The sequence below is a fragment of the Equus asinus genome, chromosome 6, assembly GCF_041296235.1.
Source record: "Equus asinus isolate D_3611 breed Donkey chromosome 6, EquAss-T2T_v2, whole genome shotgun sequence".
In the NCBI taxonomy this organism is placed as follows: Eukaryota; Metazoa; Chordata; class Mammalia; order Perissodactyla; family Equidae; genus Equus; species Equus asinus.
In genome coordinates, this window is record NC_091795.1 from 55827013 (window position 1) to 55845770 (window position 18758).

The following is an 18758-nucleotide window of genomic DNA, read 5'->3' on the forward strand; positions in this document are numbered from 1 at the left end:
TTCATGTACTCCACCTTATTTCAGAAGGGCTTTAAGGGACTGATTGCGCTTTGTGAATGATCCACAGTAAGGAAAAGGGCAGGTATTTGAGATATATCCTTTACATGTCATGGTTTGATTTTATTATCAACCATCAGGTATCACTATTACAAGCATTTTTAGAACATGCTACTTTAATTAATTAAAATTGATATAAGTTGTATTTCATAAAAGTGAATTTGGGAGATAGCTGAAGCTTAAAACAATTTTCTTTTAGCAAGTTTAATGGAAATCTTCTCTAAAGTAAATTTCAATATTCATGTCAGTTTTTTCCTTTGTAGTTTAATAGTCCATGCTCATTATAGAAAATTGGAAAATATAGATAAGCAAAAAGAAATCGCTCATAATCCGTCACCAAAAGGTAGTTAACATTTTAATGTTTATGCCTTCTAGACTTTAGACACACGTTTATATTAAAAATAAAATCAGAAGGTACATACTCTGTTTTTCTGTTTGTCTTTTTAAACAGTGCTTAGAAAAATTAACACGTGTCATTTAATACCTCAAAGTCATCAGTATGAAAGCTGTTATTGTAGTGTTTTGTCATTTAGTTATATCCTTGGGGACCACAAGAACATGTAAGACTCTACTCCAAATGGCCCTAGATTACTATATTTCATGAGTTCTTGTGTTTTAAAAAGCTTTGTAATCTTTTCGCTGCCAGAATTCGGTTTCCTTTACTGTCATCCCTGTGCCACCTTTGTAATTTAACTTTTCTAATCTGCTATTTGTAATTTAATTTTTCTCACTGACAATGAGATCTTCAAGCTTGCTTGAATTATGTTTAATAGACCCTGAGAGGGAGCTAGAGAGGCTCTGAGTTTAAAGTAGATGAGTTTTCAGGCATGACATCTGGACCATCTGTTTTTCTTTTCTTTATAGTTGATTTTTCTGGTTAAATGAGGTATTAATGTATATACAACATTGAATGATGTAATTAAGTTTTGAAAATTATGACATAAGTACACCCTAGATTTTTTGTTTTGTTTTTGTTTTGAGGAAGATTTAGTCCAGAGCTAACTGCTGCCAATCCTCCTCTTTTCACTGAGGAAGACTGGCCCTGAGCTAACATCCATGCCCATCTTCCTCTGCTTTTTATATGTGGGACGTCTACCACAGCGTGGCCTGCCAAGGGACCTGAACCAGCAAACCCCGGGCCACAGAAGCAGAACGTTTGCGCTTAACCACTGTGCCATTGGGCCAGCCCCTATACCCTGGATTTTTTAGGTTTCATGATGAAGCTGCTATTAGGTTTTCAGCTACTTTAATAATAATTTATGTGAATCATATATATGAGTGTAACTTTATACTTTTGTTGATATTTCTTACTAATTATTTCTTCTCGTATAGGAAGATGAGAAGTTTTTGTCTGAAGTTTTTGCACAATTAACAGATGAGGCTACAGATGATGATAAACGGCGTGAATTGGTAAGCTGTTCTTGAAATTCAAACCCTTAAAGAGTGTTACTCTTTTGGCATACACAGCTTTTAATAATGAATTTGTTAACTTGAGAGAATTTTTTATAGTTAGTATGAGATGAAAGCTATCTATTTAAATTATGCTGTAAGAATGATTATTTTCAAAGTTTCTAAAACTTGCTCTTTTGTATATTTTAGAAATTTCTTAAGGTATTTTGATGCGGTTATCTCATCGCCATGCCCGCCCCCCCATGAGGGAATTTGTGTGCCTTACAAACCCCAAAATCAGATATGTGGTTTACGTTAGGACAGAACTACAAACTCATACATTTTTCTGGTTGTAGATAATAACATTATAGAGATGCTTTCCTTTTTAAACAAGAGGTAAGGAAGATGCTTCATTAATAAATGAATGATAAATAAGTTGGTTCTTGGAAATGTTTTTTTCTTTTGAATGTGTTTATAATCACTTTAACCATGCCTTGGAGAAAGAGAATGATGATTGCTGTTATCAGCAGTTTGTCATTTTCTCAAACATTATAATTAGATAATTGCGTTTTAAAGAAGTAATGAAAAATTGCTGACTTAAAATCAGCCAAGTCTGGGGCCAGCCCCATGGCCGAATGGTAAAGTTTGTGCACTCCACTTCAGCAGCCCAGGGTTTTGCCGGTTCGGATCCTGGGCGCAGACATGGCACTGCTCATCAAACTATGCTGAGGCAGCATCCCACATGCCACAACTAGAAGGACCCACAACTGAAAATATACAACTATGTACTGGGGCACTTTGGGGAGAAAAAGGAAAAATAAAATCTTAAAAAAAAAAATTAGCCAAGTCATCTTTAGTTTATTTATTAATAGTTCTCTTATTTAGAAAATTAGTCCTTTAGACTAGAGAATCTCTAATGTTCTTACCAATTCTTAAAAATTGAATTGTGGGGCTGGCCCATTGGCACAGTGGTTAAGTTCGCACACTCCGCTTTGGCGGCCCAGGGTTCACTGGTTCGGATCCTGGTGCGGACCTGCGCACCGCTCATCAAGCCTTGCTGTGGCAGGTGTCCCACATATAAAGTAAAAGAAGATGGGCACAGCCAGTCTTCCTCAGCAAAAAGGGGATGATTAGCAGTAGATGTTAGCTCAGGGCTAATCTTCCTCAAAAAAAAAACTGAGTTGTACTTTTGAGGGCTCCTTGGGAACCCAGCCACCATTTATTATTGCATGGTTTCTATGAAAATATGTGCTCTCATTTAAAATATCTGCTTTACCATGGGATTTTTACACCTTAATCATAAATTAAGAGTAGCATACATATATGTATGCCATCTGAGATTCCACATACAAGGTGTACACTGCAATGTCTTTAGAGAGTTAATTGTTCAGTATTTGAGAAATAATACACGGCTTACTTTTGGGATTTTTTTAGTTTTAGTTTTTTAGTTTTTAATATGTTCTTTAATGTAGGTTTTGAGGTACCAGAATACCCTGAAAAGTCAAGGTCTTTGAGAAGGGTGAATTCTGCACTGTGGTAGATCACATTACAGTGTGCCTCTAGTTTTCTTTTATGTGTGTCAACTTCTAACTGTACTTTCTAACATTACAGGTTAATTTTTTCAAGGAATTTTGTGCATTTTCTCAGACATTACAACCTCAAAACAGGGACGCATTTTTCAAAACTTTGGCAAAGTTGGGGATTCTTCCAGCTCTTGAAATTGTAATGGTAATTATACAGTTTCTTTTCATATTTTTGAATTTGTGAATTTGTAATAGATTTATATTATAGGTGGGAAAGTATTTATTATAGTAATGCATATTGAATTTTATAATTTGGTTATGATTCACTTGATAGTGAATTATTATAAGAGTTTTTAGTCTTCAGAGTTTCATTAACTTAAATTTGTAATATTAATATGTAATTACTTGCGTATAGTATGGCCTCAAGTGAATAAAAATCCCACATTTTTACAACACTATTATTTCTCCTGTAATAATATTATGTTTCATAGTAAAATAAAATATCTTTCCTTTTTAGACCAGTGAGTGAAGTGAAAGCAGACTGGATCAACATGGCTCATGCTGCAATCTGGGGTTAGGGCAGTGGTTCTCATACTTTTGTTTATATGAGTTTAATCCATTGGTAGTTATTTTATGAAAAATTAAAACTGAGAAGATTAAGTGTTTAGTAATTCATTTAAAAATAATAAAATCAACCCACCATATGTTAACATAAATAATATAACTTCTGTGAAAAAATAATTTTTCCAAAACAAAAAAAATTGAGTAATAAAAGTGGCATTGTTTCACATTTTTTGCCAATCCTTTTAATGTCTAGCTTGATAAAAGATAGATTCTCATAGCAGCTTCTGCGTTTAATTTGTTGTGATATCAACATATCTTGTAGCCTGTGGAAAACTCCACTTTACTTGTGATAGACTAAGAAGAAGGCCAGTATTGCGTTAGTGTTATTTATTATTATGAAAATAGTTTTAATCTCATGCACTTCCTGGAAAGACCCCTCTCCAAGATTTCCTGGACCACACTTTGAGAACTGCTGAGTTAGAGAATGTTTTCAGAATCACCTGGAGATTTGTAACTTACAAATCATGTGTCCTTCACGTATTGAAGGAGGGGAAACATTCAGGATCACTACCTTAGAAAACTAAGTTGTGGGGAAGTGAAAATACCCAGTGTGTTTTCAAAGTGTTCTCTATATGAGGATGAGTCATGAACGAGAGAATCCAGTTACTAAGGAGTAACTCTGGCAAATCCAGGACCAAAGACAGATTCTGGAAAGTTTTGAAGCCTTAGCTAGGAGGCATCATTCACATTTTTTGCATATATTGAAATCAAGAATCCTCTTCCCCCAAAAAATTTTTTATGGTGTTTGTAAAGCATTACTTTATAATCCTGTGCTGATTCTTATATATAAATCCTCTGAATATTTACCTTTGTGGTGGTAAAAACTGACAGAAAGCAATCATTGAGCTGCCTGAAAGTTTTTAGTATTTGTAAAAGCAAAGGAAGAAAAGGATGGAGAGGTTATGTATTTTGATTCCAGTACAATGTCTAGTTCCAAAAAGTTGAAGGTGTGCATAGATTTGGGAAAGAAAATAGTAACGCAAGTATAACTTTGTTAACAGTCTCTTAGTAACCTAATTTTCCTTTTATCAGGGCATGGATGATTTGCAAGTCAGATCAGCTGCTACAGATATATTTTCTTATCTAGTAGAGTTTAGTCCATCCATGGTTCGAGAATTTGTAATGCAAGAAGCCCAGCAGAGTGATGACGTAAGTAGTAATGCTCTGTTTCTATGAAAATTACCTGTAGTGTAATGTTTGCAAACTATTGAGAGAAAAGGCATAACCATAATCTTAATCTTTGCTGAAGCAAAATAATAGATTTCTTCTGATCAGTCGTGACTTTGGCAAGCCCAGAATATGTGGCAATTGATTTGTTTCTTGTAATAAACACATATTCAAACTAGTATTGAGATAAATAGATTATGATAGAATGAAATTCTTTGATGTGGGTCTTAAAAAAAGTTTCAAGTGCTCGTGAAATGTAATTTCAAGCCCTTAGGTCAGCATAGCTAAGAAGTTGCTTTCACTTATTGAAATGTGTATATTTTTTTAGTGAGGATGAACGTTTAATAATGAGATCAATGTTGTATTTTCCCACTACAGAAATATTTAGACTTTCCCCTTAAACTGTTTTAAGAACAAAATGAACAGATAGCTGTAATTTAAAATACCGTTTCTCATGTGAAATAAATTTTAATGTTAAGTAGAAAATAACTCAAATGTAATTATATCTCTTCTTAATAAAGATTTTGATTCCCAATGTTAATTTGATTCTTGTATGAGTCACCATTGAGTTAAACTGTATTTGTTTTATATGTTTCATGTTTAACTTCTTAATATCAACTTAGGTTTTTACATTCTATCTTTGTTAAATATTTCCAATTTTTGTAAGTAATTTTATTTTAGAATCAGTTTGAGCTAATGCTGTAGTTTATATATTAAAAGAGAAATGGAAGAAATATTTTATGTTAGGTATATTTTAAGGTTTATTTTTAAACCCAAATGATGCTAAATCTGACTTTGAAGAGATATACCTAATTTATTAATCAGTTTGTAATTTCACTATTGATATTCTTATCTTAGTGACATCTTTTACAAAAGATAACTTTTAAAATTAACACTCCTATTGCTCCACCTTCAGTGATGTGTGTGATTAAAGGCATTCATCATAAAGTCTCTCAAGTCATGAGCATAGTAAGCTACTTTTAGAATTCTTAACTCTTAAAGCTTTTATTTCTGTTTTCGTTAGATCCTTGTTTACATTTAATTGATGCATGAAACTTAGAGAAGCAATTACTGATTTTTTTTTCCCTTTTGTTTTGGTGAGGAAGATTGGCCCTGAGCTAACATCTGTTGCCTGTCTTCCTCCTTTTGCTTGAGGAAGGGTGTCACTGAGTTGACGTCTGTGCCAGTCTTCCTCTACTTTGTATGTGGGACACTGCCACAGCATGGCTTAATGAGCAGTGTGTAGGTCCGTACCTGGGATGCAAACCCACGGTGTGCACAAACTTAACCACTACACCACTGGGCTGGCCCCAGGGAAGCACTTACTGATTTTTGACTATGAAAAGTCTCTTTCTCAATTTCTCTCTTTTTTATAATCACAGTCTTCAAAGTCTTTCATTTCCCTGAATTTCTGAGATCTAAAACTTTACAATTTAAAAATTTGGTTGCTTCAAAATAATTGAGTTAGCCCACAAAAGAGGATAAGTTATAGTTTTTTTGATTTTCAAAATTAAGGATTTTACATGCTGAATTGTACTACTGGGTTGATGGTAACCTTCAAAAAGAAAAAAAATATAGCTTACCTGTGTATTCAGTATGTAGTTGATATTTTGATGGCCTTTCAAAATAAATGGATAGCATTCAAACTTTTCTTTCTAGTATGATGGAGCAAATTTGGTTTTAGGAACATGGACTACAATATTAAAATATATACTGAGAGCCAGCGCTGATGGCCTAGTGGTTAAAGTTGAGCAGTCACTGCTTTGGTCGCCCAGGTTCACTTCCCAGTCACAGAACCATGCCACCCATCTGTCAGTTGCTTTGCTTTGGTGGGGGTTCACGTTAGAAGAACTAAAACAACTTACAACTAGGATATACAACCATGTACTGGGGCTTTGGGGAGGAAGAAAAGAAAACGAGGAAGATTAGCAACAGATGTTAGCTCAGGGCGAATCTTTCCCTGCAAAAAAAAAAAAGTATGTTGAGACACAAAGAAATATTAACATTTGTCACTGTAGTCATTATTTCTGTCGAAACTGGAAGGCTGGATAATTGCTGTCTTTTTGTTATGCCACAGATTTCACACTTTTTTATGTTAATGGCCTTTGAAACATTTAGTAAAAACTTATTTTAGTATCTGACTGGATAAGTAATACAGCTATTACTGAACTACTTATTTTGGCAGATATTTTCAGTGTATTTATCACAGGAATAAATTCATATGTTAATTTTTAGATATGATAATAGCATTGAGTTTTTTTTTTAAGAGGTCTTATTTTTTAAAGATTCATACTGAAATATGTATAGAATTATATGTATGGGATTTGCTTCAAAATAGTTCCAGAGGTGAAATTTGCGATAATAAGAAGTTAAAAAAATATATAAGCTAATCTTTGTGGGTTGACTGTTCAGTATTTTATGTTGAACATATCCCATTTCATTTCTTAAAATTGTGTCAATTTTTTAACTTGAAATAATTTTTAATTTTTACAGAAAAGTTACAGTAATAGTACAAAGAACTCCCATATACCCTTCACCCAGATTCCCCAATTGTTAACATTTTCTCTCTTATTTGCTTTATTATTCTCTTTCTTTGCTTGTATTTGTATATATACATTTACATACATAAATAATTTTTTTCATTCTGGACCATTGAAGAATAAGGTACAGACATAATGGCACGATGTCCCTTTACCCCTGTTTACTTTAATGTCTTTGTACTAAAAGCTATGTATACATAACCAGAGTAGAATTGTCAAAATTGAGAAATTAACATTTTCACAATATCTAACTACGGCCCTAATTTAGATTTTGTCAGTTATCCCAATAATATCCTTTTTAACCAAGACAAAAATGAAAAGTTTCTAGTCCAGTATCCAGCAATTTGAATTTGTCTGATGTTTCTTCATGATTCTATTTAGGTTATTTCTTTGTGTCCAGAATGGTATAGAAATAACCTCCACTTCAGTGCATCATGTTAAGAAATTCCTCTAACTTTAAAAAATGAGCTTAAGTTTTTGTTCAGTCTCTTTTGCCATTTCACAGACTTAGGGAGTGGGATCATTATGTTCTGTAGAATTTGAGGAGCTATTGTTGCTTTCTTCTAACATGTCAGAATGGGTTGAAAGAGGTATTGGTTCTATAATACTTGTATCCTTTATTCAGGTTGCTGCAGAGCAAATTTCATATGCATGACTTTTTTTTATTCTTACATTTATATTAAGAAAAAAACTGGAAAGGTTTTCACAACATCCTTCAGTTATTTTTATTCTACTACTTCAGAATATTTTTCCTGCTCTTGCCATTCTTTCTTTCTTGTCTTACTGTATTAATGGAATCTAAGATATACAGATGCTAATATTTTCTTGATGTTACCAGAAGTGTCAGTGGAAAATTTTCACATAACTTTGTCATGATTGCCACTTGGCTGATAGTGACTATCTTATGCAATAGATTATAAAATATATCTCAATATCAAGAAATTAATATTTCTAAGAAATCTATGTTAGTAGCAGTGAAATTAAGCATGTTCTTTATCTTTCCCAATCAGAAAATAAAGATGCCAACTGATAATCTGGATAATCTCTGAATTCCGTTTGTAGATACCCAGAACTTGCACTCTGTTGCTTATTACTTTTGGCAATGTTGCAAAATTCTTAAACCACTTAAATGTCCTTTAAAAACAAAAGTATGTGCTTCTAAGAATAGTATGAAGTGAGTGATGAAACCAACAGGAGTATCTTTTCTCTAAAACTTTGATTTAGAAACAACTAAAACTTTGAAATATCTCCCAGAAGCTGTCGTTAATCTTACTTAAATGTTGCTATTTAGGTGAGGGATAGCAAACTTAACGTACCCAAAGGTAAATAAGAATTGGTGGGCTGTGGTCTCTGTTGTGACTATTCAGCCCTTCCACTGTAGTATGAACTGTCCATAGACAGTTTGAAAGTGAATAGATGTGGCTATGTTACTGTAAATGTTTTGCTGTAAAACTTTGTTTACAAACTAGGCAGTTGGCCGATAGTTTTGTAGTTTGCCAACCGCTGACTTAGACCCTTTTCTCAGAACATTGCAGGCAAATGATGGTGGCATTTAGGTGCTGATTCTGAATTGAAAGTTATAATTGCAGAAGCTACTATGCAGTGTGAAAGAAGTAAAACAAACAGACCATAGGAATAAGCAGACATCAGTGGGGAGGAAGAGGTTGGGCTCTCTTAAGGCTATGAATTTAAAATGGTGTTCTCTGGAATAGATTTTGGTGCCCTAGCATTGGAATAAATTAACTGGGGTTACTCTATAATGGTTTATTTTCAGATCCACCGAAAGAAAAAATTTTCTGGTAGTTTGTCTTACATTTTCATTGTTTTGCCGCAGTTGTTTGAGAATGAGTTTTCTAGCCTGAGTAATGCCATTGTTGGAGAAGCAGGTTAAGGAAAATTGGATTTGTACTTGTAGTGTTTTAATGCCAGGGAACAACTTTAGGAGACAATTAGAAATGCTGACTTGAATTTTGAGAGGGTTGTCCAACTTTAGTGATCTTCTGTTCCATTCCCCTTGTGCCATTGGAGAAACTGACATGGAAGAGTTAATAAGGTCACTTAGATAGCTAGTTATTGGCAGCACTGCAGTTAGAGGCTGGGTCTTTTGATTTAGCTATTTCTTCTGCTTGTCAGGCTTGCTCTGTTGTGTTAATTAAGAAATGAAACATGCCTTACAGACAACTTAGAATGCTGATAATACTTTTAGTTTATTGATGAATATTCAACCATTTATTATATTCCTTAGCAACTATTTGTTCATTATCTGTGAAAGCACATTATTACTTTTGAGTGGATTTAGTCATGCATTGTAGTAGACTAGTTTTAGTTGTTCACTGAGCTGAGTGTACTTCTGGGATAGGACTGCATTGCTAATCCATACTGTTCTATGCAACATAATCTCTAGATCCATGGTTAATTCCAGTATTTTAGAAGTTGGCTTTTACTTTAGCAGAATCCAATAATTCAGTACTACTACTACTACTACTACTACTACTACTAGAACCTAACATGTATCATAGGACTCATCTCATTTGTTTCTCATCTCTTAATGTCTTTCATTGCCTGGTGTCTTCTGTATTACCAGTTGCAGTTTCATATATTTTGTCCAGTTTTTTATTGTTGTTTCGGGGCAAAGAGTAAGTCTGTCACTCCATCTTGGCCAAAAGCAGAAGTCTGATTTGATTTTTCTTTTCAGAGCAGATTTTATTGCAAATGACTGGCACTTACTCAGAATTGGACATTTTCTGGATTCATGTCTCTTTTGTGTTATTTTCTTTAATAATTATTCATGTCTCATTAAAATGAGACTTCTGAACGTTAAAAAATAAACCTATCTGACAGAAGGGTTTAGAAACCAACTTGTTTTAAGACTTTCGTGTCATTGAATGTGGCAGTTGGTTATTGATTGTGAGAAATCTCCCTTTTTTGCCCTTTTTTTCCTGCCTCTTTTTTTCTTTCTCTGAGTCTTGCTATCCTGTTTTTTTCCTTTTCCCTTCTTCAACAATGAACCTGTAAAAATAGGCTCGAAGAGTGCTGTTCAGTTTTTATGATGATGATAGGAGTGTTTATTCTGTAGCCATTCAACATGATGGCCACTCACTACCCATGGCTACTGAGTGCTTAAAATGTAGGTAGTATGACTGAGGAATTACTAATTTTAATTTAAACAGCCTCGTGTGGTGGTGGATATCATATTGAACGGCAGAAGGTTAGAATAATTACCACCTATACAATCAGTCTAAGGAGTTAATCTTTTATCTTCTAACCATTCTAAGCAAAGGATTGTCTTGATCAGATCTCTATTTTATAAGGATAGTTCTAATGGCATTCTGGAGAACAGACAGCTGGAAAATGAAGGCCAAACCTGTGACAGGAGAAAGGAAGGAGAATGAGGAATTAATATATCACTTAGGAATGGTTTTGGCTTTATTTACCAGAAAAACCAGGAGTAACATCAGCAGGATGGCAGAATAGAAAGTTCCAGCCCTCATCCCCCGCCCAACAGAAACACCAATTAAATAATCAACAGACAAGAATACCTCCTTGAGATTTCCAGAGTCTTAGCACCTTGGTGGAGCACAGAAGTGAGAAAGGATGCATTGAAAAGTATAAGAACTGTGTCACTTTAGCCATGTCGTTTCTTCCCCAAGCCAACACAGCACAGTGCCAAGAAAGATCCCCTGGGCCCATGAATTCTCCCATAGGGTGAAGAGAGAGCAAAGTGAGAGTCTGACAACCCTAGCCTTTCAATATGCTACCCAAGAGGGCCACTTCTTTCATGCTTCATCCAGAACACTGAGGGAATCACCTTGTGGTAACTAAAAACAAAGAAAAGGGGCAGGGGCTCTCAACACCATTGCACAGATCCCAGTGGCTGGTCCATTTATCCCAGTAGTGGACCCCACCAGCTAGCAAAATCTCTGGCTACTGGTGAAGGGCTTTCCCTGCCAAAGCCACTCTGTAAAGACTGGAAGAGCTTACTGGTTCTTCAGATGCGTAGACGCAAACACACTGCTACAAAGATCATGAAGAATCAGGGAAACTTGACACCACCAAAGAAACAAAATAAAGCTCCAGTAATTGGCCCTAAAAAAAAAAGGAGAACTGTGAACTGCCTGACAAAGAATTCAAAATAATTGTGTTAAAGACGCTTAGTGAACTAGAAGAGAACATACTTAGATAACTAAATGAAATCATGAAAACAATACATGAACAAAATGAGAAGTTCAACAAAGAGATAGAAACCATAAAAAAGAACCAAAAGAAATACTGGAACTGAAGAATGCAATGACTAAACTGAAAAAAAATCAGTAAAGATTCAACAGCAAACTCAAACAGAAGAAAAAATCAGAGAACATGAAGACAGGCCATTTGAAGTTTCCAGTCAGAGAACAAAAAGAAAAAAAAGAATGAAGAAAGTCTACATGCAGTATAGGACACCATGAAACAAAACAATTCATACATTATGGGAGTCTCAGAAGAAAAGAGAAAGAGTAAGAGGCAGAAAGCATATTTAGAGAAATAATGGCTAAAACTTCTCAAATCAGGGGAGAGAGATTGTCCTCAGGTGCTTGAAGCTGATATGTCCCCAAACAGATTCAACCCGAAGAGATCTTCGCCAAGAGACATTGTAATAAAACTGTCAAAAACCAAAGCCAGAATTTTGAGGGCAGCAAGACCAAAAAAAGCCCATCACATCCAAAGGAACCCCCATAAGGCTATCAGTGGATTTCTCAGCAAAAACCATGCAGGCCAAGGGAGAGTGGGTTGATATATTCAAAGTGGTGAAAGAAAAAACTGCCAACTAAAAATACTTTACCTGAAAAAGCTTCAGACAATGAAGGAGAAAGACTTTCCCAGACAAACAAAAAACTGAGGGAGTTAATCACCACTAGACCTGCCTTATAAGACATACTAAAGGGAATTCTTCAAGTTAAAAAGTGAAAGAATACTAAACAACAACACAAAAGCATATGAAAGTATAAATCTCATTGGCGAAGATAAATATGTAGACAAATACAGAATGTAATGCTCTAATTGTACTGTGTAAGTCATTTTTAACCCTACTATAAAAGGTAAAAAACAAATATTAAGAGTATCTATAACTTTGTTAATAGATACCCAATATAAAAAGAAGTAAGTTCTGACATCAGTAACATAGTATGTAGGTTGGGGAGTAAAAGTGTAGAGTGTGTATGTAATTGCTAATAAGTGCTTAATATCCAGTGTGTCAGGAACTCCTACAACTTAATAGCAAGAAAACAATTTAAATGTGGGCAAAGGAACTGAATAGACATTTCTCCAGAGTAGAAGTACAAATGGCCAACTGGTATATGTAGAGGTGCTCAGCATCACTAATCATTAGGGAAATGCAAATAAGACCACAATGAGATATCACCTCACACCTATTAGGATGGCTGTTATTGAAAAATCAAAAGATGATAAGTCTTGACAAGGATGTGGAGAGAAAAGAACCCTTGTACACTGTCGGTGGGAATGTGACTTGTTGCAACCACTACGGAAAACACTATGGAAGTTACTCAAAAAATTAGAACTGCCATATAATCCAGTAATCCCACTTCTGAGTATAAATCCAAAGGAATTGAAATCAGGATCTTAAAGAGATGTCTACAGCTCCCATGTTCATTGCAGCATTGTTCACAATAGCCTAGAACTGAAAGCAACCTAAGTGCCCATCTACAGATGAATGGATAACAAAAATTTGTCATGTACATACAGTGGAATATTGTTCAGCCTTAATAAAAGAAGAAAATCCTACCATTTTTGACAACTTGGATGAACCTGGAAGACTAAGTTCTAAGTGAAATAAGCCAGACACAAAAGGACAAATACTGCATGATACTATTTATATGAGGAGTATAAAATAGACTTATAGAAGCAGAGTATAATGATGCTTGCAGGTATGAGAGAGGGAGGAACGGGGAGGTATTAGTCAGAGTACAGAGTTTCAGTGATATGGGATGAATAAGTCCTAGAGATCTACTGTACAGCATAGTACTTATAGTTAACAATTTGTATACTTAAAAATTTGCTAAGGGGGTAGATATTAAGTGTTGTGTTTTTATCACCAAAAAGAGAGAGAAAACAACTTGTAATAGTTTACCTAACAAAGGTTTTATTTTATTCGTGTCACAATAAGTCAAGGAGCAGCTTCACAATGCCCTTAGATATCCAGCTCCATGGTGCCAAAAGACTTTCATCTTTTGCGTCAGTCACCCTGAGCTTCTGGTTTTAATGTCTGTTATTTGAAGTTGCAAGATTGCTATTCCACTTCTAGGCAGCAAGAAGAGGAAAGACAGAGGGCAAAAAATGGAGAGAGCTAGATAGCTCTTCTGTTTCGTTTTAAAGTGCTTTCCTGGAGATTCCATTGAGCAGTTTCTACTTAGATTTCTTTGGCCAAAAGTAAGTTACCCCCAGCTACAAAGGAAGCTGGGAAATACAGTGTTTTAGTTGAGTACGTTGCCTCTCTGAACAAAATATGGGCTCTGGTAGGAGGACAAAGAATAGAGACTAGATTGGCTTCTAGTAGTATTAGCCACGGTCCATCTCTATAGCTACCTAACGTCCATATACACTTTTCTTTCCTCACCCACCCTCTCCTCAAGGAAGACAATCAAGTTTCCATTCACTTCTGTATCCAGCACCACATCCACAATATTTGGATGTTATACAATCCTCTTCAGGTCCAGATAAGTCTCCTAGTGTTTCAGTGACCTATATACAAAAAGATAATTTATCTGCCCCCAACATCACAATTAAACTTTTGTTTGGAAAAAGGGAGGACATGCATACAGCGGTCGTTCATTCACATCCGTGATGCACTAGTCCGTCAAATATTTGTGGAAGAGCAGTAGCTTAGACCCCTTGTCCCTGTAGGTCCTCCATCAAACTGGCTGTCCCTGGTTCTGTATTCTGAAGAATCTCCCTTGCACATTTTCTTCCAAAACCTAGGTTCCTTTCCTCAGGACATTATCAGCTGTGACTACATCTGAGATAGGCAGTGAAAGATGCCTTTCCTTCAGGGCTCTATATAATCTGTGTTGCCTACTTACTGTTGGTGTGAGTTCTCTAGCCCAGTGGTGGTCTTAGAGATTAAACAATCACAGACTGTTGCTTATTCTGAAACTTTCTTGACAGTTAAGCTTCTTCAACTATTTAGTAGGCTTCTAGACTGTTTGCTTCTTGTGGATTTTAAAGATCTTATCTAAGCATAGTCTTTAAATCTGAAGATTCCCTTTTACCTACTGACCTCTGTGCCCTTCCTGTCTCAAACTTGGGTACCTTAAAAAGTTCTAAAGAATAGCACTCAGTGGTGCATATACCTTTGTCTGGCAGGAAAGTCTTACAGGACTTGGAGAAAGGCAGTTCTTTTTTATTTTTTTAATCTCTTGAAAAGGCTGTAGTTTCCTGTAGCAGTCCGTTTCACTGTGAAATATGTAAGTTGGCTTTTTTTTTCAGTGAGGAAGATTGGCCCGGAGCTAACATCTGTTGCTAGTCTTCCTCCTTTTGCTTGAAGAAGACTGTCCCTGAGCTTACATTTGTGCCAGTCTTTCTCTGTTTTGCACGTGGGATGCTGCCACAGCATGGCTTGATGAATGGTGTGCAAGTCCACACCCAGGATCCAAAGCCATGGAGCGTGCAAACCCAACCACTGTGCCATCCGGCTGGCCCCTAAATTGGCTTTTTTCAGTTCCAGGAGTCACCAAATTTTGGGACTCTCAGTCAGCACAGGTCATTCCCCTTTTATCTCTGCTTGTGGACCAGCAGTTTGGCATTGGTACTTATGGAAGCAGGATTGTGAGAAACTGCATTTGAGAAACAAGACAAGAGTAAAGTTTAAAAAGTATATATTGAAATGACATTTCCGTGTATGAGCCATACATTAAGTCTTTATTGTTACTCTTGTTTTTATTTAGATGTAACCTAAATTCATCAGGGTTTTTTTGCCTAGTTTTAAATGAATGAACTTATGTAAGAGAATGATATGTAGTTGAGCAAATTATCTGAGGCCGTAATTAACTGGTAGAATCCAAGTAAACATTGGCATAAATTTAAAGTAAATGCCATAACATTGTTCTGAAGATAGCTCACTGGCTGACACCTTTTTGTAATATCTTAACATTTTATATGAAGTATGCTTTGCTGAACATACCAGAATAAGAAATAGCAGCAGATTAATGTGGAATCTGCTCTTTGCTCTCTAATTGAAATAAGGCTTGGGTCTGGATTTATTGATGTAATTCTGTGATTTTTATTTCATAATTCCTCTTTGAAGAAATTTTATTGTTTCTAATGCCATAGTGGAATCAGTTCATTGGTGTTCAAATTTTAAAACATAATAGAGAGTAGGGTTCTAGTTTTCAGCAGTTAAGATGTTCTGACATGGTTTTGTTGGTTCTGCATTGCATTTAAGATCACAAACAGCTTCACAGGGAAATACTATTTTTGGGTAACACATCATGTTAAGTTTAGTGGCGGGCAGGCAAAACAAAATAATAAAAAAAAGTTTCTTTTTATTACTTTGCAGAATTCTCCCAATTTAAGACATTTATCTTCATTTCATGCAGTTCCCTTATTTCATCTCCTTCAGTTACTACCTTTCTTTCCCAATAATAAACATATTCTCACATCTACTGAGATGATGTCAAAACTTTTCCTTTGACATGAACAATCACTTTGTGTCCAACTTTAATGTTCAAGACTTCTGCTTTAAAAATAAAGACAGAAGGCAAGTAAATTTTGTATCTGCAAGCTGCTTTGTGGCTCTTTATGTTAAGACCCAAGAGCTGTTACTAATCTAACAACAGGTCTATTTGGCATTAGATCATTGTATAACATAATGTGTGCCCTGTTACCTCCTGTGGAGAGTTGAGTACTGGGTTATTTTTGCTCCTTCCCCACCCCACCCAAGAGGATTTTCTAGTTAGAAGCTGAGATAATCTATATGTTGGGTCACATGATGTATGATCTTGCTTGTTTAGTCAACTTGTAAATTTATACCTGAGGCTGAAACCTAGAATCTCTTAGAACCTCCAGTGAACAAGAATTTCTGGCAAATGATTTTGTTTTCCACTTCTCTATATCGATGGTATTCTAAGCTGTAATATGCCCTTTTTTTTTTTTTGAGTGGATTTCTTTCACTCTGTTTATGGAACTTTGAAAAACATTAGGAGCAAAAAAGTTTGAGTTCATTCATTCTTTTTTTTTCTCCTATATAATTCTGATTTTGTTCTTTCAGCTGGTATATTTCTTTTATATTCAAACCGAGTGTAATGAAAACATGTTTTCTTTCAGGATATCCTTCTTATTAATGTAGTAATTGAACAAATGATCTGTGATACTGATCCTGAGCTAGGAGGTGCCGTTCAGTTAATGGGACTTCTTCGTACTCTAATTGATCCAGAGAATATGCTAGCTACAACTAATGTAAGAAATTACTCTGAGCTAAAATGTTTGGTCTACTCAGTTTTAGATGATTTTATATATAATAAATTATGTGTAAATATATAAATTATATGTAAATTGAAAATTTGTACAATTTTGTGATGTAATAAATACTTAAGTATTTGTACCCTCAGTATCAAGTTGCAATAGTGTTCCTATAGCAGTTCATTTGTGGCACAATACGAGATTGTGATCTGTTAAAATCTTACAATGTTAGCACTTCTATTTATGGCCCTTGGCCTCTGTATGTTAACTTCTTAAAAATTGATACACATTAATATGAATACGCTTAACAGTACTGAACTGTAAACTTAAAAATGGTTAAGACAGTAATTTTGATGTTGTATTTTTTTATCACAATAAAAAAGATTAATGTGTACTGAATGATCTCAGATGCACAGTAAAAGAAGTCATAAAAAAAGAACTTAAGGAGGTATTCCAAAATACTGATAATGGTTGCCTCAAAATGGTGGGATATTTTTCCTTGATAAGATTCCCTCCAATTTAGAGAATATGTATCTTATTTTTAAATCATTACAAGTTTGTTGGACTAGTTGTGTAAAACATAGTGGCCAAAAAATCAATAGGCTTTGTTTTCCAAATTTCCAAGTAACAGATTTTTAAAAATAGATCTAAATTCTGTCTTTTGTCTAATGGCTTCATAAGTTGATTTGGTTGTTTTTCAAATTTGGATAGACTGCAAAATTTAGCGTTTCAAATTTTAAGCGGTTAAACGTTGCTCTCACATTGCTTGATAGATTCTTCATTGTATTTCAGATCATAAGCATATTTGAAAATAAATTGTTCTGAATAATTTTCCTCAGAAGACCTTTTTATAGTACTATCTAGTCTTTTTCCTCCTTTCACATTTTTTCATATGTAATATGAAATAGATTTGATTTTTCAATTCTGAAGAAATGAGATTCAAGTGAATATAACTAGTTTTCTAGTTCTTTCACAGTATCTTAAAATATCTGTTGTTTGTGTATGACCTGCATTGCTAATTCTTGAAGATGTTTTATTAATCATAAAGGTGTAATAAAGTCTTTTTTTAATTATGTATGTTTCAGAAAACTGAAAAAAGTGAATTTCTGAATTTCTTCTACAACCATTGTATGCATGTCCTCACAGCACCGCTTTTGACCAATACTTCAGAAGACAGATGTGAAAAGGGTAGGATCTCTTATTTATCTCCTCTGATTTCTGTTTTTAAAGAGTGAAATAAGTATTATAACTAACAGGCTGTTTACTTGGTGTTTTATATCACAGGGAAATTATTACTAAAAAATTTAAACCACAATATAAAATCATGATTTTATTTCTGAGTGTCTTTGTCAGAGAATAGTATAGAAAATGTGGAAAAGAAGATTACACCTTGAGGAAGAGAGACGTAAACACTTAGCAAAAGAAGGAGATTGTTCCCAAAGTTGTTAGAGTTAATATCTAGAGTGAATAAGAGCAAACAATGTATTGCCTACATTAGAAAATCCCAGAGAACCATCATTTTGGAGAACAATTTGGAAATATAGTAAAAGCTCTCTAATTTCACAATATAAGAATCAGAAGCTGATGGGTTCATCAAAAATGTTGGTTAAAGCAGGGAACAAAGTAATAAACTCTTTATAAACATTTACTCTAAATGCTAACTCATTTGCTGATATTTTGTAGAGGGTCAAGGCTTTTTTTTTGTGGTATGTGTTTTTTATTGTATTTCCATATTATCTTTCTTGCGTAAACTACGCCCCTAATTCATCAGCTCTAATTTCTCGTTTCAGTTTATTAAAGTAGGATGAAAACCTAAAGATATTTTTGAAGCTATCTGAGTGCAGAATCCTACTATGATTTTAAGTATTCATGGTTGTATATGTGTGATTTGGCAACAGTTTTTTTTTATTGAGTTCTACTGTATTCACCTTAACCATAGATATTACAGTTATATGACATTTCATCAATCTGTAATATTTAAATTATATAATCATACTACCACAAATAA

General features: G+C 34.6%; 1 protein-coding gene across 2 annotated transcripts in view; it reads left to right on the forward strand.

Annotated features, from left to right (window-relative positions):
- PPP4R3B (protein phosphatase 4 regulatory subunit 3B) overlaps positions 1 to 18758 on the forward strand; it is a 63997-nt gene that overhangs the window by 21881 nt on the left and 23358 nt on the right. For both annotated transcript variants that reach the window (XM_044772477.2, XM_044772478.2), the window contains exons 5-9: positions 1390 to 1467; positions 3058 to 3174; positions 4626 to 4742; positions 16616 to 16747; positions 17836 to 17938. In XM_044772477.2, the coding sequence (XP_044628412.1) occupies positions 1390 to 1467; positions 3058 to 3174; positions 4626 to 4742; positions 16616 to 16747; positions 17836 to 17938 (547 nt within the window). The remainder of the gene's footprint in view (positions 1 to 1389; positions 1468 to 3057; positions 3175 to 4625; positions 4743 to 16615; positions 16748 to 17835; positions 17939 to 18758) is intronic.